Source organism: Electrophorus electricus, chromosome 14, assembly GCF_041902795.1.
Source record: "Electrophorus electricus isolate QZ-2024a chromosome 14, ASM4190279v1, whole genome shotgun sequence".
NCBI classification, from domain to species: domain Eukaryota; kingdom Metazoa; phylum Chordata; class Actinopteri; order Gymnotiformes; family Gymnotidae; genus Electrophorus; species Electrophorus electricus.
This window is the reverse complement of record NC_137510.1, coordinates 1,787,501-1,815,000: the sequence shown is the minus strand read 5'-3', so window position 1 is coordinate 1,815,000 and position 27,500 is coordinate 1,787,501. Positions and strand designations below refer to the sequence as shown.

Here is a 27,500-nt window from a genome sequence, read left to right as displayed (position 1 = left end):
ACTAGCTGCATTTACCCTGATTAAAGCACAAGAACAATATGAATCATTGCGATGACACGCACCAGGCTACAACAGCCTGCCTGCTGCAGAAGAGTATGTGCAGAAAACAAGGGCCAAATCTTTGCCCGTATAAGGCAGGTCTTAGTTGGAGGCAGTGATGAAATGTGTGGGCGAGTCTCAGTCAAAGAACCTGCACACACAGCACTTGCAGTTTCACTTCCTGTAGCACTGTAGCAAACACAGATGGACCCCCACACACAAACAGGAAACAACATAACCATGTATGTTTGTGTAAGGTCATGCTCACTCTGACCACACACACACACACACACACACACACACACACACACACACACTGAGGAAGTGTATATGTCAGACACATGGATGTGCGCACACACACACACACACACACACTTGTTTTACACACTGTTACAATGTAACAGTAACTCCTGGATGCCTACTACCCAAAGAGGATCCACTTCCACAAGGGGATGGCTCATTTTCTGTGCTGGCTGGGGGACATTTTTCATTGCTACATTGTGCTTGTTGTGTTTGGGAACGTGTAATCTGTGTGCTGTAGAAGTCCTGAACACGGTGGTATTTGTATGCAGAGTATTTCACACCGAGACAGTGTAAGTGCTTCTTTACTGACACATTCGTTCACTGACCACAACAGCACTACCAGTGTTATCATTACTATACTAACTGTACTACTGCTGCCCTATTACTGTATTTACTGTTTTGGTACCAACTACTGTAGTCCTCGCTCCGAGAATATAACCTAAGAGCCGGAGTGTACCCAGCGACAACATGCAGAACATTCTTGCGTGTGAACAGTGACCAAGCAAGACGGACGATGATAGGGTGACGAAGATAGAACATCTAACCAAACCCAGGCTTTCTTGAATGTCTGCAAACTTGCATCACTGCTCCATTTGAGGCAGGATGGGAAGGTGCAGACAGAACATGGCAGATACCATGTTGTTCCTGAAAAACTGCTCACACTCCATTGACATAAATGAACTATGTGGGCTAGTGGTAGCTCAGTGGTTACGGTGCTTGACTAGTAATCAGAAGGTTCAAGCCCCAACACTGCCAGGTTGCCACTGTTGGGTCCCTGAGCAAGACCCTCAACCCTCAGACCCTTAAACCAAGTTGTGTTTAGTCAGAATTGTAAGTTGCATTGGATAAAAGTGTCAGCTAAGAGCCATACATGTAAATAAATGAGGGCCATTGTGTGACAGTAGCAGCTTTTATAGGCCATATGACACAGAAATGTCATAGGGTGCTGGGTAGAAACTTCCAAACACTTTGAATAGACATCTACTAGCAGCAAGTTCTGCTCGGTGAAATCAATATGAATTCTTTCCCACAGAGCTGTAGGCCAGGACCAGTAATGAAGAGCTGTTGTAGGTCTCTTTAGGGTGATTTCACATACTGCACTGTGGCCTACAAAGTTTTCAATCTCTCAATCTTGTCTAGGGCACCATAGGAAACTTCAACCCAATGTCTTTAACCGTGTCATACCTGGATGTCCCTCATGTAAATCTGACAGAAGTCTCTGTCTCAACCTCAGAGGTATGATGACTCACGAGCCCCAGAGAACACATAGCTGGTTTGCTCGCCTCACTTAAGATCAAGGACCTTCCAAAGGATGGGACCGTGCCCCAACTCCTCTGAGAATTCCTTTGCAGAGACAGGCAGCTCATCCACCTGTCACAGCTGAAATATCCCTCCTTCCTCTTTGCTTAGTATCTTTCTTGCATGGGAGACATGACAATGCAGCCGCAAAAATCTCTTGACCCCAAAATTTATCTACACCAAAAATGATGCTTGGGGCTTCCCTCTCAATACACACTCGGAAAGTTTGATTCTCACACCATACTTCTCCAGTCTTGCCGTGATTTGTCATGCCAGTTATTCTGCTTTCCTAGGTGCTGACATCAAAATGTCATCCATTTGTCGATTGTTAGCTACTGCTCTGATTCTGGTTCTCATTGTGACTGTTGATAAGCGAAGGATGTCTAGCTTGCTGAAAAATGTCCCCCCAGCCAGAGTAGTAAATAGACCGTGTGCGTTTTGAAGTGGATCTTCTTCAGGTAGTAGGCATCGGTTTACAGTTACACTAGTCATCACACAATTGCACTGCCTTGTGTTTTTTTGCCGTTGAACCAACTGGGGTGGCCTAGTGTCCCCTCTCCACTTCCACTATTTTTCTGTAGGCATTTCTTTTTTTTTTCCGTCTACAGCTTCCTTCAAAGGATAAGGGTGTGGCTTGTGAAAGATTAGTTTGGCATCACTTGCTACTCTTGTCTTGGCTCTAAAGCCTCTGATCTTTCCATAGCCATCCTTGAAAATATCCTTGTGCCCAAGCCAAGCTTCCACTGTAGGGTGTCTGTCTTTACATATCCCTGCAGACTGAAGCTCTTTTCCCAGTTCTGTAGCCAATTCCAGTTCTGTGTAAACAGGCGTTTGTTACCCTTTGTCACCACACATGGCATCTTCAACTCCTTTCCTCTACACTTCACTGGGTTTTTCCAAGTACAGGGATGATATCACCGATGAATGAAGGCTGGCTATGGGGGGGGGGGCAGCTTTTCACATGCTCAAGATAAATAGACTCAAGCTCAGGATACTCACAGGCTTTTCGGACAATCCCGCTTTGATGAAAAAACCCTTTTTTCTTTCCTTGGTCCATGTACGCTGTAGGTCCAGTGCATCCTCATTGCTAGTGCTGGAGGTATCAGCACCTTTTGTTCTCTTGCGGACCCTTTTTAAATGGCCTACCGTACCAAGTCCATGGCATGTTTCAGTGCACCAGTAATGCTCATTTTGCACATTGATAGCACTTCCACTGTCCCTCTGTGCAGAAACACTGCTGTTTCGTTCTTGAATCTTCCTGATGGTTGTCATGTTAACAATTCCTCTTTTTGTAAGACTGTCACCTGAAGTGCAAGTGACCTTGTGAAGACTCAGCGTTTGAATATCCGCATGGTCTCTTGACTCTTTTGTGTCTTTGTATGCCAGCTCAAGAGCCACTGCGACATCACAGGCCTTTTGGAATCTCAGATCTTTTGGAAGGTCAAATCCTTTTTCAGGTGAGACTAATCCACCACGAGGCCACAACAAACTGATCTCTAAGAGCATCATTAAGAAATTGTCCACACTCACAAGTGCTTGCCAGTGTCTGCAGAGCGAGAATATATTCTGTCACCGACACTCCCTCTTTTTGATGTTGCCTGTGGAATCTGAAGTGTTCAGCAATCCGGATGGACTTAGGCTTGAAACACTGTGACAAGGCACTCATGATGTCTCTGAGCAGCACATCTGGAACTTTCCTTGGCCCAACTAAAGTCTTCAACAGTTCATATTCCGTGGGACTCAAGACAGACAGGTACACTACTGCTACCATTACTCATGTTTACACTTAATAACGCGGAGTCTCATGACTTGGAACACCATCACAACTGTAAGGTATGCAAAATATGTCATACAGAGACACTGAGCCAGTGTAAGTGCTTCTTTACCGGTACAAACACTCATTGCACATGACAGCACTACCAGTATTTTGGTTACTGTATTAACTCTACTACTGCTGCCTGATTGCCATATGTACAGTACCAACTGCTACAAGATGCAGTCTTAATGGAGTCTTAGGTCCAGGTTAGGTGCAGTCTTAAATCCAATCTTAAATCCTGTCATGGGTCCAGGTTAGGTCTAGTCTTAAATCCAGTCTTAGATTCAGTCTTAAATCCAGTCTTAGGTCCAGTCTTGATAGTGGACATCTAGTGCGTGGCATTTATGTCCAGCCCTAATCCCAAATTCGGATGCTCATTAAGAATTTGAATTGGCCACAATCAACGGGATTTAAAACTAAACTGTGCTCTGTGGGGGATTTCCACAAGGCCCTCCAGGAGAGGAGAGGTGAGGAGTGTACACTACACAGGCACTACACTTGCACTACACATGTACTACACAGGCATTACACTTGCACTACACATGTACTACACAGGCACTACACTTGCACTACACAGGCACTACACAGGCACTACACTTGCACTACACAGGCACTACACTTGCACTACACATGTACTACACAGGCACTACACTTGCACTACACAGGCACTACACTTGCACTACACATGTACTACACAGGCACTACACTTGCACTACACTTGCACTACACAGGCACTACACAGGCACTACACAGGCACTACACTTGCACTACACAGGCACTACACTTGCACTACACATGTACTACACAGGCACTACACTTGCACTACACATGTACTACACAGGCACTACACATGTACTACACAGGCACTACACTTGCACTACACAGGCACTACACTTGCACTACACATGTACTACACAGGCACTACACAGGCACTACACATGTACTACACAGGCACTACACTTGCAGTACACAGGCACTACACTTGCACTACACATGTACTACACAGGCACTACACAGGCACTACACATGTACTACACAGGCACTACACTTGCAGTACACAGGCACTACACTTGCACTACACATGTACTACACAGGCACTACACAGGCACTACACATGTACTACACAGGCACTACACTTGCACTACACATTCACTACACTTGCACTATGCATGTACTACACAGGCACTACACTTGCACTACACAGGCACTACATATTCACTACACATGTACTACAAAGGCACTACTCTCTCTCTCTCTCTCACTCACGCTTTCTCTCACTCTCTTACTCTCTCTCACTCTCACCCTCTCACACTCTCACTCTTTTCTCTCTCACTCACTCTGTCTCTCTCTTACTCTGTCTCTCTCTCACTTTCTTTCACTCTCACTCCTTCTCTCTCTCACTCTCACTCTCTCTCTCACTCTTTCTCTCTCTCTATCCCTCTCACTCTCTCTCACACTCTCACTCACTCTCTGTCTCTCTCTCACTCTTACTCTCTCTCTCTCTCTCTCTCTCTCACTCTCTCGCTCTGTCTCTCACTCTTTCTCTCTCTCTCCCTCTCACTCTCTCTCACTCTCTCTCTCTATCCCTCTCACTCTCTCTCCCTCTCTCTCTCTCTCTCTCTCTCTCTCAATCTCGCTCACTCTCTGTCTCTCTCTCACTCTCACTCTCTCTCTCTCCCTCTCTCTCTCTCTCTCTCTGCATTATCTGCTCTCCTGTATCTCGGCTGCTGAGAGGTGGTTGTTTTTATTAGACACTCTGCTGCTGCAAAAGAGAAGAAAAGCAAAAGAACCCTTTCTTTATGGGCCAAGTTTTAATGCTTTTAATGCAGTTCTATATTGTTTATAGTGTGTGTGTGTGTGAGCGTGAACCTCAAGTGCTGAGTGTGCTCAACGTATCTTTCAAAGCCTGTGTGTCCAGGGATCTGCCTGGGGGGTATGAGATTCGACTCAATGGCCAGTGTTGGCAGGCCCTGAGCAGGACATCTGTTGTTGTGTGACAAGTCTTTGTGAATTAGCTTTCCTCTGGCAGTCCTGTGAAAGTGTGTGTGTGCACGGGTGTACACGTGGGGGGGAGGGGGAAGCGCGTGTGTGTGTGTGTGTGTGTGTGTGTGTGTGTGTGTGTGTGTGTGCACGTTGTTTTTGGGGAGGTGGGCACTTCAGTCTGGCGCAGCCTTCAGTCATGTGCTTCAATGCCCATCAGAGAAGAGGCTTCACTTGCCACTCAACAAGACTGAACAGATGGGCCCAATTGTGTGTGTGTGTGTGTGTGTGTGTGCACAACTGATTAAAAAGAAAGAAAGAAATAAGACAATGATGTTTACATTTCTGGAACATAATAAATACATTATACAGTTTCCGTTTTGCACACAGTCAACACAAACGTTTCAGCCAAATGTTTTCTACTGTAATGGTGGGTGGTGCGTGTCTGTCTGTGTGGAAAGAGGATATCAAGTCCTGTTTCTCCAGAGCTCCATCTCTCGTTTGTCAGGGATCACAGAGTATGTCTGGCAGCTCCCAGATGGGCCCGGGGGTGGAGGTGGTGGAGCTTGGGGGTGCAGGCAGGGATTCATACCCTCCATCTGCAGCCTCCACCAAAATTATTTTAAAATTCTCCTTCTCAATTATTCATTACAGGTCTTGAAAATTTCATAACTCATGTATAGGAGCTCAGTACTTCCTACAGCAAGACTGGAGAGAGAGAGAGAGAGAGAGAGAGAGGGGGGGAGGGAGAGGAGGGAGAGAGAGAGAGAGAGAGAGAGAGCGGGAGGGAGAGGAGGGAGAGAGAGAGAGTTGGAGGGAGGGGGAGAGGAAGAGAGAGAGAGAAGGAGGGAACGAGAGAGAAAGAGAGAGATAAAGAAAGAGAAGAAGAGAGAGAGAGGGTAAGATGAGACACCTAGACATGTAAATTCAATTTTTCAGGTCTCTCTCTCTTTCTCACACACACACACACCAACTTCTCCAGAATCATTTTTGTACCCACTGGTATGAGAGAGCCGTCTGGCAGTTTGGAAGCCCACAGATTATGGAGGATATTTAGAGTGCAGGGCAGTGGGAAATGTTCCTACCGCTGGCAAAGTAACTCTACCATCCCTAAGTCTCCTGTGCCTCTGCTAGAAACACCCTGTCCAGGTGGAGAGAAGGAACAGTTCTCTGGCACCCATCTCTCTCTCGCTCTCTCTCGCTCTCTCTCTCTCGCTCTCTCTTTCTCTCTCTCTCTCTCTCTCACTCTCAATTCAATTTAACATGACTGTACAAAATAATAATAATAATAATAATAATAATAACAAAAAAACCACATTATAATCATAAGACTTTTAATGAAACTTAATGAAACAACTCAATAAGACATTAACAAGATGTTGTTTTTTAATATGTATTTAATATGTAAACATTTAGCAAATAGGGTTGTGTGTAGGGGTTGGTTGTGTGTGTGCGTGTGTGTGTGTGTGTGTGCGTGCGTGTGTGTGTGTCACATGGCTTCTTCTCCCCTCACACCTCTGTTTCTGTGTTTCTTGTTCTCTATATCTATCTATCTATCTATCTATCTATCTATCTGTCTGTCTGTCTGTCTGTGTGTCTGTCTGTCTGTCTATCTGAATATTCTGCTCTTCAGCTGGAGCTGAATGGCTGGGTAGATGTGCTGTGTGTTTTGTTTGTGAAGCCCATCTTATTCCACTCAGTCCAGCTTTATCTGTAACGCTTGGCCTGCTGGTGCCGTCCTCAGGCCCCATACACCCTGTGGCAGGCTGGCTGTCCACAACGGAGCACATCACGCTGAGATAACCACTTCTGCTTTTGGTGAGGCGGAGCAGAGCAGGTTTATCTGGACGGCACTTTTTATACACAGTGGCAATTCAAAGGGCTTCACACTTCTCCGCGCACGCGTCCGCCTCCTTATCGAAGGAATGATTATTTCTCGAGATCTATCCTCTCTGGAAGGTTTTTCAAAAAATGAAGAAAAGAGAAACTATATTGCATAGATAAATAAGACTTTTGATTAAAATGGAAAAGATAATCAAATTAAAGAAAATTAAATAGAACCAATAATAGTGTCAATGTCAAAGCGTAAAATGTCAAAATAGAACATCGAAATAATCTAGGAGATAAAAGAGATTCTGGAAATGAATGTGCTAAAAGGGCAAAAAATAAAGTGGAAACTGTTTTCAATCTGTATTTAAAATGGCTGTCTTTGGGACACATCTAACATCATCAGAAAAACTTTCAGCTTTTGGTAAAAAAATAAATAAAAAATGACGCCCTTACTCTGGCTGCCGCTACAAGATGACATCTGAGAGATCTGAGAGTCCTGTTGGGTTTGAACTCCGTGTGGGTCAGAGATGTAATCCAGTCATGGGAACTGGAGTAACATGATCAGTTCTCTTTCTGGTCTGTGTAACTGCGTCCCTGTGAAGGCCATCGCATGGGGTGTATCGGGGACAAAGTTCTTGGCTCAATCTTTGTCCACCTGGAAAGTGGTGTGAAGTGTGAGAGCCATAAACAGCATGTTTGTGTGTATCTGTGGGTGGAGCTGGAGGGTGGAGTCACTAGATGGTAGGAGTTTTTCCTGTTGGGTAATCACACCACCCTTTAGCACTGTGACTGCCAGTCTCGCTGTGTGTGTGTGTGTGTGTGTGTGTGTGTGTGTGTGTGTGAGTGTGTTTGTGTGTGTGTGCGTGTGTGTGTGTGTGTGTGTGTGTGTGCATGTGTGTGTGTGTGTGTGTATGCGCGTGTGCATGCGTGTGCACGTATATGCGTGTGTGCATTTGAGTGTGTGTGTGTATGCAAGTGTGTGTGTGCGTGTGCGTGAGGGTGTGTATGTGAGTGTGTGTGGGCGCGTGTGTGCGCGCGTGTGCGTGTGTGTGTGTGTGTGAGTGTGTGCGTGTGTGTGTGTGTGTGTTCAGGTCCCAGAAGGACTGCTCAATCTGCCCTGATATGGTCCACTCATACTTAGCATTCATGACAGGCTGTACAGTTGCTGGGTGTTATGGGAGCAAACAGGAAGAGGTGTGGCTATTGTTTCATGATGGTGCTTTTGTGGAAGTACGGTGTAAACGTTGATTGATGATGAACAGGGTCGTGTGCCTCTCACTCCATTACACCCGGAAACCCAGCTAACAAAGCAACAGACGTGACATAAGGCTTTATTTCTCTTTTTCCATCAGTGGCGCTCTCTGTCTCTCTATCGCCCTCTCATCCTTTCTCTCTGCCTCTGTCTCTACCTATCTGTGTGTGGGGAGTCTATAATGTGGATGGCTTTTGGCTGCCTCTGGGTGCCTGATTAAGCTTTTTCTCAGCTGCAAACCAAAGCCCTGTGTCACCTTCCTTATAAACATGCAAACTTCTGCTCTTCTAACAGATGTTTCAGGTGGCTTATGGAGACCTACCTGGCCAAAGAAATACCTGCTCAAAGAAATAACACCAGAGCTTCCATATGTTCAGTTTTATGAGCATGCTCTCTCTCTCTCTCTCCATTCGTTACCTCACTACGACGCCCTTAGCCTCTGTAACGCGTGTGTCTCTTTGTGATTACGGGTGTGTGTAATGAACACCAGACCATTGCAGGATTTCAGTGGAGAGCTCCGGCACCACCAGGACTCCCATCTGGAAGTGGTTCTCTGACCCACATTGCTTCACGGTGAGGTGTCAGAATGAGTGAGCTGGTCTCTCCCTGCACAGAGGACCCAGAGAATCCACACACATCCTGAAGGACCTGGGGCACATCAGCACGAGAGGCCATTTGCTTTTAGAGGCAGCGTGAGTGAGAATGGAGTCTCTGATGCTGAGGATAGCTTCTGAGCTCCAGGTAGAGCTGTGAAACACATCTCTCTTAAAAACGAAACATTTAGTAGCTGGTCGCTTACTGACTAATGCATTTGAATAATAGACCATATTTTGCAATAAAAACACTTCTTTGTAAAATATGTAAGTTACGTAATGTATCAACTTAAATCAAAAGTTTCACATTAATCATTTGTTTGGTCCTGTTTGGAGTGTTATGAATATCCCTTATCCTCCAATTTTGCATAATTATTTGTAATATCAGACCAGTGTGACTGAAATAACGGGGCAGTATTGACCGACTAAGAGGTTATTCCACTGTAAAAATTGAGAAAGCATTTCTGGAAACGTTCTTTAGCACACCCATAAGAAGCCTGAGGTACAGACATGATACTGATACAGACATGGGGGAATCATTTTGAACCAGTGTTGAGGCAGATAAGATGATCGTAACAAAGTGGGTCCAGCAACCACAGAGAGCTCAGGGAAAGTTGGAGGAAGATGGAAACGTCTTCCAATGAAGACGTGGGAATGCTTTAGGATTGAACAGGAATGGGAAGACGGCAGTCTCCCTGTGCCAAAACGGAGTTTTACACATACCTTCACACACCCTACTTCACTAAATCTGTTCCACACACACTTTCACACACCCATCTTAATTTATCAGCCCACCATGAAACCGAAGCACCAAATCGCGGAAATCGCTACCATTTATAACTGCTGTCACAGTAAACATAAGTGAAGTCAGAACTTACCAGTGGAAGTCTTTTTCATTCTCGCTCAGTTGTTTCAAGTCCATGGATTTGTCGGGGACTGAAGCTGCCAGCGTATTGTTTTTAACAATTAAGGGAAACCGGCGCCCCCATCAGTTAGCAGCGTACAAACTGCATGTGTAAATCCACCCACAGAAGCCCCCCTCGGTCACACCGAGGGGTTACGCTGTCAGCAACGCCGTCATGCTCCGATAACACTGTGAAAAAAAGGCAGCACCCAAAAGACTGGTGTTGCAGGTGCAGAAAAGACCTGACGTATCATAAACACCTCAAGCTCGTTATGGGCTCTGTTTCCAGCCTTCCTCATCCTCCTCCTCCTCTGTTCCTCTTTCATGTCATATGGTCCATGTCTTCCTCCACTGCATCTGAGATCAATCAAAATCAGAGAAGAACTTCAGAAGGCCCTATCAGTCTGTGTGTGTTTGTTTGTGTGTGTGTGTGTGTGTACATGTACATGTAGCAGACAGAAATATTCTGTCATTGCGCAGTAGAGCATATGGCACAGCAGTGTGTGTGGCGAATCTGGGGTCTGATGGTTGTAATAACGTGTGTCTTCCGTCACTGAGTTCAGATACAACAACGATCCACACCACGATGCAGATGTGGCCTCCCTGCTCCAAGTCTCCAGTCAGGAGGATTTCTGGCCTGGAATGGTCTTCTCTTCTACAGTATCAGCGTTATTACATGGTGCGCTTCTTCACACGGCCCTGAAATAAAACTGGTGAGTTGTCAAAGTTCTGGCTTAAGTTCCTCCCCCATGGTGAAGAGCAAGATTCCTCTCGATTGTCCAGTTTTTTATATACGAGGATCATGGGGAATATTTGGTCTCTCATAAATAGTTATTGCAGAGCACAGAAACGCGTGCTCAGGCAAACGAATCTCTCTTGAGTCCCATAACAATGTGAAGTAGCTCATTGAACACACGCGACTCCTGTAAACCTGGATTACGTGGGGGGGGTGTTTGTTAAGCTGATGACGGAGCTCTCGCTTCCTGCATCTCTCCTTGCCTCTCTGAGTGAGACAGTCCTTCTCTGCTCTCAGAGTAATGCTGCTCTTGGCTCGTTTCAAACAGGGAACCTGCTCATGTAAGATCGTCCACCTGGAAATAATAGTATAGCAAAGAAGGATTCAAACCATTACAACATGAAAGGCAGAAAAACAAACAGCTATTTATCCAAAGTACCACTTGACAATACAGAGTGGGAAATTTAATTACTGTAAATTATGTTTAATTTCAGTCACTTTTCATTGTTAAACAGCACATCCTTTGACTGTATGGAAGAGCGTAAAGAACAAGTATGAAGGAAAAGGTGTTCATGTGTGGTAATATGGTGTTCATGTGTGATATAAAGGTGTTCATGTGTGGTATAATGGTGTTTATGTGTAGTATAATGGTGTTTGTGTGTGGTAATAATGGTGTTTGTGGTATAATGGTGTTCATGTGTGGTAATATAGTGTTCATGTGTAATATAATGGTGTTCATGTGTGGTATAATGGTGTTGATGTGTGGTATAATGGTGTTTATGTGTGGTATAATGGTGTTGATGTGTGGTATAATGGTGTTGATGTGTGGTATAATGGTGTTTGTTTGAGGTATTATAGTGTTTATGTGTAGTATAATGGTGTTTGTGTGTGGTAATAATGGTGTTTGTTTGTGGTATAATGGTGTTCATGTGTGGTAATATAGTGTTCATGTGTAATATAATGGTGTTCATGTGTGGTATAATGGTGTTGATGTGTGGTATAATGGTGTTTATGTGTGGTATAATGGTGTTGATGTGTGGTATAATGGTGTTGATGTGTGGTATAATGGTGTTTGTTTGAGGTATTATAGTGTTCATGTGTGGTATAATGGTGTTTGTGTGTGGTAATATGGTGTTTGAGGTATTATAGTGTTTGTGTGTGGCATAATGGTGTTCATGTGTGGTATAATGGTGTTTATGTGTGGTAATATGGTGTTTGAGGTATTATAGTGTTTGTGTGTGGTATAATGGTGTTCGTGTGGTATAATGGTGTTTGTGTGTGGTAATATGGTGTTTGTTTGAGATATTATAGTGTTCATGTGTGGTAATATGGTGTTCATGTGTAATATAATGGTGTTTATGTGTGGTATAATGGTGTTCATGTGTGGTATAATGGTGTTTGTTTGAGGAAAGAATGGGAGGAGAGAGAAGGAGAGAAAAGTCTCGGCCCACTCTACTTCTGGTTCTTTTCAGAGGCCCTCACCGTGGTGGTGACAAGACTCGCTTCCAAATGAAGTGTCACACACACTCTGTCACCACACACACACGTCCACGTTGATCTCCACACAGGCCCACTGCTCATGTGTGTGCGTTACCACTGAAATACTGCCATGGCAGCGTTGGATAAACAACGACATGCCCACAAATACCTGCCAAATCTGCCCCAGCTATCTTCATTTGTCAGAGGTTGAACTGCTGGTATTTACTCGTGTGTGTGTGTGTGTGTGTGTGTGTGTGTGTGTGTGTGTGTGTAAGTACACTATGAGTGTGGTGAAACATGGTAAAACTTAGTCATGGATCACTATGAAACTCCTCAAAAACGATCCTGGCAATATAAGCGCACACACATATACACACACAGACAGATCGCTCACTGTGCATGCTCAGTACAGTGTGATGGTCCATTCCTTTATCGTGAGAAGCATCCAGGAGCTTCTGACTGCAGAGGTCTGGAGCTGGCGAATCTGTTTCACACAGCGACATTTTCACTCAACTTTGTTCTGACCTTTTTATCTGCAGCAGAGGACACACATCAAAGGAGCCCTAATCTCCTGGCTGTGTGTCTCTTCCTTCTGTGTTACCACCTGGCTTTCATCCTGCATGTGTTTGCCTGAGGCTGTTGGAGAAATGGCCTCTGTTTGGTGCTGCTATTGCTCTGGCCCCTAATACTGCTGGCCCTGTCTGATGATGAAGTTGGCCCTGTTTGATGATATGTTTGGCCCTGGCTGATTATGTGGTGTGGGCTAGCCTTCACTTGGGTGGTTCAGAAAAGAAAAGCGCTCCAGTTGCACCTGAATGGGGCACCTGAACCCCACCCCCACCCACTTCCCACACTCATTCTTATGGAAATGTCCGGCATAACCCTTACCTGCCTGGCTGCAGTTCCCAGGTGAGATACTGATGGGGGAAATCACTCCTAGTTCACGTCTCATCATTGACATTATTGCGACATTGCCATTGATAAGACGCATAACATCCGTGAGCGAAAGTCACCCGATCCGTTCCGTTCATCCCCGGGGGTTGTAGTTTCTGTTGGGTAGGGTTAAGGGGGGGATATATGACCTGGAGGAATGTCTTGGTGTAAAAGGGACCACCTGTAGCTCTCCCAGGCTGAAGAAGCAGTGGAGGTGCTTTTATGTCTGCAGGTTATAGGCTAAGCCTGACCTGGAAATTACAAGGACATTATCACAGAGGGCAGAGAAAGAGAGAGAGAGAGAGAGAGAGAGTGTGTGTGTGTGTGTGTGTGTGTGTGTGTGTGTGTGTGTGTACATGTCTGAGTGTTTGCGTGTGTGTGTGTGTGTGTGTGTGTGTGTGTGTGTGTGTGTGTGTGTGTGTGTGTGTTTGAGGGATAGAGTGACCTATAAAAACAAGAAGAGTAAACTTGCATCCCACTTACACAAACACACTCTGTAACATAACAGGCCTAACCTACCCCAGGTCACCACTGCACTGTCCTAGTGTGTGTCCCGGCCCTTCAGAAAGACCAGCACAGACAGAGCTTACGGATTCCTTTCTCTCTCAGCGAGACCTACAGACAGATGGTGTATGATGTGTGTGTGTGTCCCACCACTAAAATAAACAGCAGCAGTGATGGTTGTGCGAGCATAAACACTGTAAACAGTTCTCTTTTATCCTCTGTGAATTCATTCTGTTTGGTTGAAAGTCCAGGGAGGTTTTATGTTGTCAGATATCCTTTCACTGTCATAACAGAGAGCACATTCCTAGGTCCTGCCTTCATCCTCCGTCAGAGAGTCGCCCTGTGAAGGAATTTCATTCTCCTCACCTGTTTGATTTTCCCCACCATCATTTCAGAACTATTTCTGAGACCGAACAGATCTGCAATAAATATAAGCGAATACAGGTAGAGAAATGTTTTGTGTTGCGCTGGGGTAGGTAGTTACTACACAGACAACGTATATGGTTTGTTATATTAAGCAACATCATGGTGTTATGTGGTTCTTCTTTATGGTTTCTTGATTTATTGCAAAAACATTTTTTAAATCCAAGACATCAGACACGTGTGTGTGTGTGTGTGTGTGTGTGTGTGTGTGTGTGAGTGTGTGTGAGTGTGAGTGTGTGTGTGTGAGTGTGTGTGTGTGTGTGTGTGTGTGTGTGTTTTATCTCATCTCCCTCTTGCTCTCGCTCACTCCACCACCTGCTCTACATCAGCCTCATACACCTCCTGAAATTGTTGTTATGGCAACCACAAACAGCATCAGTGCAGAACAAGGAAAGGAGGCACACTAGAAGAATATTGTGTGTGTGAGTGTGAGTGTGTGTGTGTGTGTGTGCATGTGTGTGTGAGTGTGAGTGTGTGTGTGTGTGTGTGTTTGTGTGTGCATGTGTGTGTGAGTGTGAGTGTGTGTGTGTGTGTTTGTGTGTGCATGTGTGTGTGAGTGTGTGTTTGTGTGTGCATGTGTGTGTGAGTGTGAGTGTGTGTGTGTGTGTGTTTGTGTGTGTGAGTGCATGTGCATGCGTGTGTGTGCGTGCATGTGCGTCTGTGCGTGTGTGTGTGCCTGTGCCGTTTGCGTGTGTGTGTGTGTGTGTGTGTGTGTGTGAAGGATCACTACGTATTAACTATGAGGTGTTCCTAATTCTGACTCATAAATGTATTCTTATCTCTCTTATATTTCACTGACAGCTGTGGAGTACTTAGACCCCACCCAACTACACACACACACACACACACACACACACACACACACACTCACACACACACACACAGAGATTAATATTACATGTTTTTAATTAGAGGAGAAATAAAATCCCTCCAACGAAAAAGCAAACAAACAAACAAACAATTGAACGGCCATTCATGACAACAACGAGCGCTGACTGCAGCTGAAGTTCTGCTATTGTTGTGTACAACTGGTTTGACTGAAAAAGTCGTGAACATGATGTTGGTTCCCCATGTGGAAACAGTCTTACTGTGCTGCGTGTGTGTGTGCCGGTAGAGAATGACGTTGTAGTGTGTGTCCAGTGATGCTCTGTCCAAGATGGCTTTGTGATCGCTTCCTCACACCAGATATGAAAAGGAAGTTTTTAAGAAGTAAAAGAATAACTGTAAAATTCCCACACTGGAGGCGAGTTCCTATCAGCATGCACCAGACCTCTCTCCTCTGACGTTAAACCACACGCACATGGAGAAGGAAATATCTGCCGTGCAGTTCAGAGACCAACACACTCTAAGGGAAATGACTGTTTGTCTGAATACAAATGAAAAGTCTTGTAGGAAGAAAACAAGCAAAGGCACTGTGTGGGTGGGTTACACACCCACTTCAGAAACACTTATTAGGCAGAAGCACCATGTAGGTGAAGGGTTGGAGTCTCTAGGCCATCTGTCAGGTGTTTGTCAGGTGTTTGTTATCCCCCCTCCAACTCTTTACTAACAATCAGGAAGTAAGAACATACACTTAGAAGAAATACTGAATATTACTGAAAATAATTGTAAAGTAAATATTCAGCAACCAAAATAAAAATTAATTCAAACCAAAAAACTACAATGAATCGAACACAACACAGAACACCTTTCTAACTTATCTGCATAAATAAACATAGAAAGTAGAAAATGGAAGGCGCGTTTCTTATTGGTCAGATGAAAAGCGCCTCTGATGACAGCGTTTGACGATATAGTTCAGCGACGTATACTGAGAAGGCTGGCTCCGTGCTGATCTGGGTACAGATGGAATTGTAAACAGATGCAGTGTGTTTGTTCTCCCCTAACAAACACTGTGGCCACCGTGGCTCAGCAGAGAATGAGAGAGCTGCAACACCCCACCCCCACCCAAAAAAGAAAAAACCCTAACAAAGCACCATTCCAGAAGTTCTCAAAATATGGAGCGCGCTTTCTTTGGCAGAACTTCCCAAACCTCTCCACATTCTACTTTCTGTCCCGGATGTGAACGGTCAGCAACCCGGAAGGGCTGGTACTCTGGACAGAGATAATGCTCCAACAACCCAGCATGGCCCAGAGAGGTAAAACGGTCTGCACCTTCCCAGCATTCCGAGGTGCATCGATTGGAGTGAAGCTCCGGTACAGTTGACTGTCTGGTTTTAATATCTTTCTGCAAAATGTTCATCATTCCCGTCCCCTGGAGTGACAGACTGCCTCCACTCATAATAGCAGATCAATATTCTATTTCTTATTTGCAGTGGAAGGCAAAATGTGGTAAAGCTGAGTGGAAGCTGTACTCGCAGATCCCCAGACACGACGCTCACCCAGAGGATTCACATCCCAAACAGGCTTTGAGGAGCACTTCCACGCAGCCTCACACAGTCTGCCTTTCTGTCCTGGTTCTGGATTTTTGGAGGAACTGATTTTATTTTAAACTGCAGTTCACCGCTCCGTACACAGATTCTGCCCAAAATGTGGCCTTTTGTCTCACATTCTGACCCCTTTTTATTTTGATATTAAGATTTTTCAGCTGTAGACAAAAGGCCACATTCTTGTTGTGCCTTTTCGCAGCTCTCCTTTTGATGTTATGCTTCTAACTCTTAATGTCAAAATAATGCCCCCCCCCCCCCCCCCCCCAAAAAAAAAGCGAACAGTAAAGACAGCTGTTCACGGCTACATAAGGTCAGCCAAAGACAACTTCATATAACAGCAAGTGAGTGTTTTGTGAGTGTTTTCATACCATATCTGATAGGAAAGACCATATGGTACAGATCTGATTATCTTTCAGGACTGACTTTCTCTTCCTGTGCAAATGACGAATTCTACTGGCAGAAATAACATCCATCAAACTGCAATGTTTTTACAGAGCTACAGAACTTATGACCTAAACACAATGCTCATATCCTCGCTCCCCTTTTATGGTGCAAAAACCAAATTAACATCATTAAACTTTCTTTTGTATGAGTTCGTATATCCTATTTCACAACAACCCTGCTGAACAGTACATAATCTTGAGTTGTGTCAACAGTTGTGTTTACAGATTTTTGGAAAGAAATGCAGTTTTCATAAATGTGAATGAACTCTTATAACAAAGCTTGCTTACACTGTCAACATCGTTTTGCTTTTTTTTTTTTTGGCTTTTTTTGTTCATTTCAGTTGTGCTGAAACTGGTTTTGGTGGCGCTTGAGTTTCAGTTCGAGTGGTTTTAAAAGGCTATGTGGACCGATATTTAACACACAAAGCCCTCCGAATGCAACACAAGTCTGAGGCTGCATTGTGTTTGGTTTGTGATTGCAGGCCACTGGCAGCTGATATTCAGCAATTACCTCCAGGTCAGATGTTTTTGCTTGGAAAGGTTTTTCCCACTGCAGAGACTGTGTTCTCCTGTCTTATACGACGCACGAGCTCTTTGGTGCGTGTGAGAGGCACTGCCGTGCTCCAAAACAAACCGAGTGATTCATTTGGGATATCTCAGACAGCACACACTCACATCCTTGGTGTGCTCCACAGAACTCTCGAGGTAAAGACAATGATGGGGTGTGTTCAAGTCAGACCTCTAGTTACAATCACTTCACGACTTTAGAAAGCAGTTAAAATGCCGTGCGAGTGTTTGTGGGCAAGGAGACAGAGAGTACAAGAAATGGGGAGGGTGAGTTTTCTGTCCCATTATGTTATTCAACACCTCATAACAGGCCGCGGGTGAAGACGTTAAACATACTGATCGCTCATAAATCTAATCTAACTAGTCTATAATCACTTTAGAAGTGATTTATAGAAGTAATTTCTATATTTATAAAGAGAGGGTCTGAGCCGAATGTAATGAGCTGCAAAATTAAGTAACTCCCCACGGCGAGGTCACGAAGCAATGCGAGGCCGTGAGACGTCAGAGGCTACCAAGGGAATGGTTAAGTCAAAGCACTGATCGACGACCCGGTAAAAAAAACAGCAGAAACAGAGAAAACATTACAGAGCACTTTAATGATTGTCTCTGACAGGCGCCTGAACTAACGAACAGCATCGCCAGCTTCTCAGAATGAGTCTAGCTTAGATTTGGGTTTCTTTGTTGATATTGTTGATATTTTCCATTCACAATTTTCACTCTGAAAGGGAGTAAAGAAATGTAAATAAAGGGATTGAGCCTGAAATGTACAAAACAACCCTAAAACATCCACTCAGAGCTGTAGAGGAAGTCACATGACTGGTACAATATCAACACTCATATTCGAGTTACAACTCGTATACAATTTTTCAAACACATCCAGAAACCGGTTCTAAAAGGAATGGTAGCATTAAATTACTTCAAAAAACATACGCAAACAAATTTTTTTTTTAAAAATCAAAAATTACATTTCTATGATGCATTCAAATCCGTCCATACAATACTGAAAAGGAAGCTTGGACTCCACAGTTACCGAGCGACACAGAAGCCAATCAGATGATCTTTTTGTAAATCCACAGTCTTTGGTGGGAGTTGGTGTCACAGTTTGGAGGCAGCCAGCAAGGACTTGCTCAGGTCCTTGGCCTCGGCGGCTGTCCTGACGCGCTCGTAGCCTAGCAACGCCATGGCTTGGTGGCAGTAGTCCTCCACCTGTCTGATCTGCTGCATGCTCAGGAGCGTCCTCCACGCGCTCGCCGCCTGCGTGGCGTTCCGGGCCGACACGATGAACGGCTTCGAGGAGGAGTTTGTGCCGTTGGTCATGTTGAGGGCGAAAGCCTCGATGTCGTGGTTGGCGCTGAGGTTGGCAAAGCGGTACACGTGACGCAGGATCCGGACGGGATTCTCTACCAGGTCCTCATAGCGCACGGCCAGGTACTTCCCCTTCAGCCATCCGGGCGGGTTCAGGGCCGTGCGCAGGGTGCGGTACGTCCTGTCACAGATCACCTCCATGGCGCCTATCGAGTGGTAGTCTGCCCCATCCTTTTTGCTAATTTTGTGCCCGGCGTCCACGAACGGGATCCGGCGAAGTTTGGGGTCGCGGCTGCGGACGACCTGCAGATTCTCGCGGATCAGCCCGTGCCTGGACTTGATCCTGGAGTTTGCCACGGCCCTGGGGTCCCTCACCAGGTGTATCACTTTCAGGTCCAGCGAGGGGTCCTCCATCAGAGGGGCCAGGACGTTGACATCCAGGACGCGCACCCCTTTGATGACGACCGTGTTGTACTTCAGACACTCCTCCTCTAACAGCCTCAAGCCCTGCGGGGGACACTTCTTGCACACCTTGTCATCCACCATGCCCACCAGCTCCTTCCTGTAGGCCGAGCAGAGCGGGTACGAGCAGATCACCTTGTTGAGGGTTGCCCCGAACAGGCCAAGAGAGGTGAAGTTTTTGCCCCCAGGGCTGTTGTACAGTTGGAACACAGACAGGTCGCAGCGGTACAGCGAGCTCAGCATGTCCCTGGCCGCGCCCTGAAGCGACACGGCATCACCGGGATACAGCTTCTGCCAGATGTGCCACATGGGCTCGTAGAGGAAGAACACGTCCGGGTTCTGGTTGAACAGCTCGCCGAAAAACGACGAGCCGGACCGCCACGTGGTCAGCACGTACACCAGCTGTCTCTTCTTAGCCAGGGTGGACCGGTACAGGAAGCGGATGTCGGACCTCCCTTGGAAGGCGGTGCCCCTCACCTGGTGGCTACACTGCTGAGGCTGCTTGCTCCATCTGTAGTTGGCCAAATTCAGCATGGTCAACACCAGCAGCAGGAAATAAGCTATGAACAGGATAATTCTCTTTCTCCGCAACACTTTCATCACGATGCCAGGCTGGGCGATTATTTTCGTGTTGTTCTGGTACGTTTTGAGTTTTCTCCCATAGTCCGCGTTCGCGGCTCGGGGTGCAGTCAATTTAAGTTGCTGGTACTGTTTACCTCTCATCTACAGCGCCGGGAAGAGAGCGGCTTTCGGCCCCTCCGTCAGCTCCACGTTCAGCAAACAACGATTAAAAACGGTAGCCTATGGGATCTCCTCCTGGTGTGCGACGGAACAAAACATCCTCTCGATTAGGTAACAGTCATGCAATACTCATCGCGTTGGAAATCCCAAACAGCGAAGCACTGATGTGCCGTTACTGCACTGCGCAAGGTTCTCCTTCGTCCCGTAGAAAAACACCGAAAGCCTTTAAAATATCCATCTCCGGTCGGCCCGAGCGTGACGGATCACGGTTTACGCGTTTACCGGGTACGAAAAGCGGCCGGATCGGTCAGTGCGGAATAAGAGAGAGAGAGAGAGAGAGAGAGAGAGAGAGAGAGAGAGAGAGACACTGCCGCTACTGCGAATCAATGCACATGAACCATAACTGCGCAGGTCACGCTGGAGGTGCAACGAAGGTGTAGCGGAGGTGTAACGGAGGCGCAACGCCGAGCTCCGACCTGCAACCCGTGCCGCGGATCCCGGTGCGCCGTTGTGTTTTCAAACTATCGGGCCGAACCGACTCAGTCCCACCACCGCCGCAAGGGCCCGCCCACTCTCGACTCTCATTGGGCCGTGGTACTGCTTGTCGTCCTGCTTAAAGCGCTATAGGCTGGTCGACACGTCCGTCAAGCTCCTCTCCGTCTCCAACCAGCTATCGATGTGATCTGAAGTTGGCGTTTAATACAAAACGTTGCGATGAGTCACTATTTTTTTACAGGTCTTAATTTCCTTTGCGGAGTGGAAATCTAGCTCTTCAGAGGTGAAGAACACACGAACAGATTTGACCGTGACAGCATCCCTTTAGTTTGTTTAAAACTCTCTCTCTCTCTCTCTCTCTCTCTCTCTCTCTCTCTCTCTCTCTCTCTCTCTCTCTCTCTCTCTCTCTCTCTCTCTCTCTCTCTCTCTCTCTCTCTGTGTGTGTGTGTATGTATGTGTGTGTAGTTGAAGATGTAGAGGTAATAAACATTGCACTGTAGTATACCTGATTTCCAGAAAAAAAGAAAAACCCGTTCTGGACAGCTAATGAAGTACTGTTGTCCGAAACGTTCTGTTCCTCTGAGAACATTATAAACTAAATTACACGTTTTACTATCACATATGTAAACAAAGGTAAAATGCTTACATGCAATCTGGGAAAAGCTTCTAAAAGTAATCCCAGATTACAAATGTACAAACCATCATGTTAAACGTAGTTGCAAACGTTTTTACAGCCTAAGAGTCACACACTGTTAGGCACTGCCACCTAGTGGTGACAAACAGTGTCAAACCCTAGAACATTTTAGAGAAAAGGTGGTAGGTAACACAATCGATCAGCGTGTTGGAGCAGAAGCAACCAAAAATAGGCTGTACATTTCGGACTGGGTCTGAACAGCGCTGTTTTACACTAAAAGCATCCTGCACAAACCTTCAACACACCTCCTTAGCATCAGGAGGTAGAAGCAAACTCACTAAGAGTTATTCCGACAGCGGGAAAGTAAACATCAAATTGTTTTTGGTGCCAATTGAACGTGAAAAGTGTTCACCTATGAATATATTAGTGTGGTGCCTTGTCATTGACGTCGACTCTCCGTGGGGTTATACGTGTGAGTGTTGTGTAATCCACACCATCGCACTCTCCACCCCTGAACACTGGTGTGATCTCAGCTTGTTGTACATCCATGTCTCTGGCACAAACCTTGTTTTTTATTTTGCATGCACGGCTTACCGTCCAGTACAAATAACGCTCGGCCTCCATTAGACCCACTCGTCGCTCTGGCCTTCAGTAACCTCTCCTGGACACCGAAGTCTTTTCAGTCAAGAGTCTGTTTCTTGTCTCTCAACTGTATACTCCCAGACGGTCTCTGAACTAGCCTGATGTACTGACAACTGCCTCGTTAACACTACACTGGCTTTTCTTCATCTGATCACTTACCCTGAACCTCTATATGTCATCATCATCATCATCATCATCATCATCATCATCATCATCATCATCATCATCATGGCATATCTCTAACATCTCGTATGTGCCCGGCACAGTCATTAACCCACCAGGACCTAACAGACATTTTACTGTTCTGTCTTCACTCTTCCCTGGTCTCTCCCCTGGTCTCTCCTCTGGTCTCTCCTCTGGTGAATCCTGTGTAAACCTGATGTCTAACCACCTCTCTGCTCTCTGGCGCCTCCTGAAGAGTCCCACCGTGTCCTCTTCCTCGTATCATCTATGGGTGGTCTTTCTCATCCTTATTAAGAGCCTGGGTCTGTGGTGAAAAGCGCTACGCAGAGAGAGCTAAAGCACGCCGGACTGACTGTGGTGCGGGTTTGCGAGTGGTCGACCGACAGGCTGAGGCAGGAGGGAAAATGGCCCACTCTAGAATTACCATGAGCTTATAAAGCCCTTTGTACGCTTGGCTAACTGCGTTAGGGCAGACACGGCACGTTTCATACAGCTAAAGCCATGGGCTCTACAAACGTGCTATTTTTATTTTATTTTTTTTTACATTTGAATTAAACATGTTTCTTCTGACATAGACAGTTTTTTTTAGACAGTGTGAATGTACAGATTATTTATTGTATTAAAGCAATGAGATTTAAACAAGATTTATTCAGTTATTATATATGTCTGTCAGATGCGTTAATATGTAATATGTTGCTTTAAGATAAGCCTTTACCACATCTATTGCACACATTTGTGATAAACATGTCAAGTGTATCTGGGGAAAGAGGAACTTTCATTACCGAGACTGCGACCCATCGCCACTGCGCCAGGTGCGCAAGACCACGGAGCGCGTGTAGTTCGCGACGACGGGCCACATTATGCAACATATTTGTTGTCCTTGTGACCGCGTAGCCAGATGGTCCGTGCGCACATGCGCACACCAGACCATCAACATCAGGACCAGGGAGTACGCGGCGGCGTTTACAGTGATGCGGGAGGAAAACCGCCCGATTGTTGTCCTCTGAAAACAGTTGCGCGACGATGTTTTTGTTTTTTGTTTTGCTATTATGTTGTACCTGCTGCACGACCGTCTTTCCATCTCGACCGTGAAATAACCACCTTTTTTTTAAACCCAATCCTGATGAGATTATAGCCTCGCTGACCACAAATCAGTTCTAATTCGGCTCTTTCGGCGTCGTGTTCGTGGTTCTTCGGGGTTTCTATCATCCATAGACTCTCCATTCCCACCAGCGGGCTTTCATGTGTAAAAAGGTCGCGTCTGCCTAGTGGGATGCACATCAGCGTTTTACCGTATTCGCTCTCTGTCGTAATGGCTGCTCTTTACCGGGGCACGGACGCGTCCTCTCCGGACAAATATCTAGCGTTGAAAGACGTTAGGGAGGTAAAAGAGGAAACGACCCTTGACGAGAAACTCTTCTTGCTGGCTTGTGAGAAGGGTAAGTTAACGGACCGTTTTATAGAGTTACTCTGTTCGCTATGTCCATTGTACTGTGGTTTAGGCCTGCTGTGGGTAGGCTGTCATATCACTGCCACTGTTTTTGTTGTGACTATGACATCATCGTTCATTACAACTGTAACGTCGGTTTGTCACTTGGTCAGGCAAAACGAAAGTCTTATAAAAAGAAGTGTGTCAAAATATTTCTGGTAGAAAATGCAAAGGCATGCTGACAAATTTCAGCCTGTAACGGTTTGTTTTGTTCTTGACTAATTGGCTAGTGTAAAGTCAAGGGAATGCATGTGATAAATTTTGCATATTTGCTCAAAGTGTAATGTGAGCATTTTACAGCCGTTGAAAATTATAGCCAATACCAAAGCCTGTTAATCCCTGTGGAAAAATAATCTGATCCCTGCACCATCACTGTAGTCTGATGAACTGACTGAAACAAAGCAGCTCCTGTGAGATGTGTTCTAAGCCCCATTTTGAGTGGTTGAAAATTGCTAATTGTCGCCCACAAGTCTAAAGGCCCATCTGCACTCCATGCGAACAAAACAGTTGTGCATTGGTTATGTCTTCTAACCTCATGCTACACTGTGCAGGCAAGCGGCGGATGTCTGCCTTACCATATAAAGTCATCCTAAACACATCTTACAGAAGACGAGTTCTCCTTTGATGGCATTTGTTGTCAGGAGGGTTCTGGACAGTACCTTCGCTCTGACACTGTGCTGAGATTTACATACGCGTGGGTCTGTTTCCTTCTGCCATTGGGCATGAGGGAGAAACCAGACAGTAGTGACCAGACTAGAGGGGTGAAGTGATGGCTTGTTTTGTTGTTGCTGTTGTTTTTTAAGGTGATTACTACATGGTGAAGAAGCTTCTGGAAGAGCATCATGGAGAACTGAACATCAACTGCGTGGATGTGCTGGGCAGAGACGCGGTCACCATCGCCATCGAGAGCGAGAACCTGGACATACTGCAGCTGCTGCTGGAGCACGGCTGTCAGGTGCGATACCACACACACACTCACAACTTTCAGTGAAGCAGAAAATATGCTGCATTTATGTTCATTGTGCATTGGGAAAGTTTTGTGTGTGTGTGTGTGTGTGTGTGCGTGTGTGTGCGTGTGCGTGCGTGCGCGTGCGTGCGTGTGTGTGCGTGTGTGTGTGCGTGTGTGTGTGCGTGTGTGTGTGCGTGTGTGTGTGCGTGTGTGTGAGCATACAGACAACAGATGCACTTTTGGTGGCTATCGACTCAGAGGTGGTTGGAGCTGTCGACATTCTTCTCAACCACCGGCCCAGAAGATCCTCCAAACCCTCCATCGCGGTCAGTCCCTGTTGGGTTCACGGCGTTTATCACAGGGGTCACATCGTTCACAATAGCAATACATTTACTAAATAGAGTAACTAGAAAAGCCTACATGCTGAATATAAAGTGATAAAAGCTCAACGGATATGTTTTTTTTTGTTGTTGCTATTGTTTCTAGACAGCTTCCTGAGTCTGGCTATATAGAGTAACATCTAGCCAAGCTGTTCCTTACATAACACTGAACACACACTGCGCATTATAACGTCCGAGACACAACTAGTCACCTTCCTGACAGCGGCGCATTCACGCGGTCCGCACGGATCCACTTATTTCTCCTCCCTTTCAGAAACTGATGCAGCGCATACAGAATCCAGAGTATTCCACAACCATGGACGTGGCCCCCGTCATCCTGGCTGCCCACCGGAACAACTATGAGATCCTCACCATGCTCCTGAAGCAGGACATCTCCCTGCCCCGGCCCCACGCCGTGGGCTGCGAGTGTACGCTGTGTAACGCCAAGAACAAGAAGGACAGTCTCCGCCACTCCAGGCAGGGAGCGACACGCCTGCGAAGGGCTCACAGTACCAGAGCGGCTCCCTCCAACATGGGCACACACACACTGCTTTATACTTACGTAACATTCCCAGCCATCTCGTTCATGCCTTGCTCCCTGCCTGTCCGGAGCAGCCGTTGTTATTTTAGACGCGGTGATTCCAGTAGTTACAGAAAGCAGGTCCTCGTTATAGTACGATTAATGTTCTTTTTGCTAGAAAGCAATATTTCACTGAGGAGGTATTTAGGCAGACAGCAAGCTCTTCTGAGCTCTTTTCTTAAAAGGTGCATGATGCTTGTAGATATTTCCAAGATCTATTTTTGGAGGTGAAGTGACTAGCTAACAAGTTCAGTTTACTGGACGCTGGGATACAGCTAACAAATCACTTCATCATCAAGCACTACTGCTGGAGGCTGATTACTCATTGAGGCTGTCTGCGTGTGTGTGTGTGTGTGTGTGTGTGTGTGTGTGTGTGTGTACGTCTGCTTGCCTGCAGGTTTCGGCTGGACATCTACCGCTGCCTGGCCAGTCCGTCCCTCATCATGCTCACAGAGGAAGACCCCATACTGCGAGCGTTTGAGCTGAGTGCCGACCTGAAGGAGCTCAGCTTGGTTGAGGTGGAATTCAGGTAGAGAGGCCGACAGAGCCAGAAACTAGAAAACAGACAGACAGGAAAACAGAGAGACAGACAAATAGACTTCCAGTAGTAGACATCCAGGCCGATGAGTCAGCAGAGTGCTGGTTCTGGGTCATGCTGGATTTAAATTGGATGAGAGAATGTGAGCGAGAAACATGCAGAAGAGATTATTCCTGATGTGTTGTGAAACTCCTAACCGCTGTGTGATTACAGCTCGTGGTGCAGTCACTTAAAACAGAGTCCAGGAAAACAGCAGTTTTCATCGCTGTTAAACTCATTTTTGCCCCCACACGCTCCAGATTTCTACATTTGCCACTGCACTATGTATTTAAAAACATATTTAATTCATTTTGCAAACCCATCAAGCAGATGGTTAACAATGTGTCCTGGATGGGAGGTTTATTTTTTTAACTCTGCTGTCTGGGACCAGGAACGATTACGAGGAGCTGGCCAAGCAGTGCAAGATGTTTGCCAAAGACCTGCTGGCTCAAGCTCGCAATTCCCGTGAGCTGGAGGTCATCCTGAACCACACGTCCAGCGAGGACCATGTGGACAAGCGAGGGTTGCTGGAGGAACGCATGAACCTCAGTCGCCTCAAATTGGCCATCAAGTACAACCAGAAGGAGGTGAGAAACTGCAGCGATGAGACACCAGGCTGGAACACTCCTGCACACAGGAGCCCGGTGCCCTCTTTACACACACCAGCACACGTGGAGAGCTCAGTTTGTGAAGAAGAAACAGAAAAAAACCTCTTTTACTTGTTTATTGTCTTCCTTCCATTCTCGCCAGGGCTTCAGCCTGATATACTTACCACTGAGCTAAGTACTGTAACAGGATATGTATTTGATAAACTACAAAGCACTTCTGTAAGTCGCTTTAGACAAGACAAGTGCATTTGTAAATGTACATTTTACACATTTTGCAGACACTCTTATCCAGAACAACTTACAATTTTTAACCATGTTACAGAGGTAGGCAAGTGTAGTGTCAGGAGTCGTGGCCACGAACAGAGGCTTGAACGCTGGTCTGCCACAGGAGTCGCAGCTTTGGTACCTACTACACTAACTCTCCCTGTCAGGCTGTAACAGCCTCTCCCTGTCGGGCTGTAACCATCCCATCCTGTAATGCTATAAGGACCATGTTAGGTATGCCTCTTACATTTATGTAACACAACCCATCAAGCAGGCATGACATAAACACAGTCAAACACACTCATGAATCTTTACGGGTTACTTCCTTTATATACACAGCGTGTCTCGATATTAAATGAGTCACTCGAATGATTCATTTCCGCTGTCTGTTTTTGTTCCTCCAGTTTGTGGCACAGTCCAATTGCCAGCAGTTCCTGAACACGGTGTGGTTCGGCGAGATGGCGAGCTACCGGCGCAAGCCGACGGCGCTGAAGATGGCGACGGTGTTGAGCGTTGCCCTACTTTGGCCGCTGCTGTCCGTCTGTTACCTGCTGGGCCCGCGCTCGCGTGTCGGCCAGCTCATCCACACACCCTTCATCAAGTTCATCATACACAGCGCCTCCTACTTCAGCTTCCTGCTCCTACTGAACCTCTACTCGCTGGT

General features: G+C 46.0%; 2 protein-coding genes and 1 long non-coding RNA gene across 9 annotated transcripts in view; 1 reads left to right on the top strand and 2 right to left on the bottom strand.

The window, feature by feature from the left end:
* trpc1 (transient receptor potential cation channel, subfamily C, member 1) overlaps positions 1 to 27,500 on the top strand; it is a 48,332-nt gene that overhangs the window by 8,576 nt on the left and 12,256 nt on the right. The window contains exons 1-7 of one of the 5 annotated variants that reach the window (XM_081696103.1): positions 19,795 to 19,933; positions 24,282 to 24,433; positions 24,652 to 24,753; positions 25,082 to 25,284; positions 25,785 to 25,916; positions 26,356 to 26,551; positions 27,241 to 27,500. The exon at positions 27,241 to 27,500 is cut by the window's right edge and continues 77 nt beyond it. In XM_081696103.1, coding sequence (XP_081552229.1) covers positions 24,293 to 24,433; positions 24,652 to 24,753; positions 25,082 to 25,284; positions 25,785 to 25,916; positions 26,356 to 26,551; positions 27,241 to 27,500 — 1,034 coding nt within the window. In that variant the 5' untranslated portion in view covers positions 19,795 to 19,933; positions 24,282 to 24,292. Of the gene's footprint in view, positions 1 to 19,794; positions 19,934 to 20,020; positions 20,147 to 22,877; positions 23,429 to 24,281; positions 24,434 to 24,651; positions 24,754 to 25,081; positions 25,317 to 25,784; positions 25,917 to 26,355; positions 26,552 to 27,240 lie in introns of those variants that run through there. The other 4 variants (XM_081696102.1, XM_027017779.3, XM_081696104.1 and 1 more) reach the window with 4 other exon arrangements.
* LOC145651109 (uncharacterized) lies at positions 7,059 to 13,493 on the bottom strand. Of its 3 annotated transcripts, none has more exons than XR_014116784.1 (3): positions 13,120 to 13,493; positions 9,991 to 11,107; positions 7,059 to 9,167 (listed from the first exon to the last, which is right to left on the bottom strand). It is a non-coding gene; the product is annotated as an uncharacterized LOC145651109 (long non-coding RNA). The 3 variants fall into 3 exon arrangements; XR_014116782.1 differs by having other exon boundaries at positions 7,059 to 9,125; XR_014116783.1 differs by having other exon boundaries at positions 7,059 to 10,373; positions 10,463 to 11,107.
* On the bottom strand, positions 18,104 to 20,842 carry chst2b (carbohydrate (N-acetylglucosamine-6-O) sulfotransferase 2b). Its single transcript, XM_081696106.1, has one exon. It carries the CDS (start codon positions 20,015 to 20,017, stop codon positions 18,623 to 18,625), a length of 1,395 nt encoding a protein of 464 aa, XP_081552232.1. The 5' UTR covers positions 20,018 to 20,842; the 3' UTR covers positions 18,104 to 18,622.

Excerpts from the sequence above, each read along its gene's own strand:
- chst2b (XM_081696106.1), bottom strand. The coding sequence starts at position 20,017 with ATGAGAGGTAAACAGTACCAGCAACTTAAATTGACTGCACCCCGAGCC.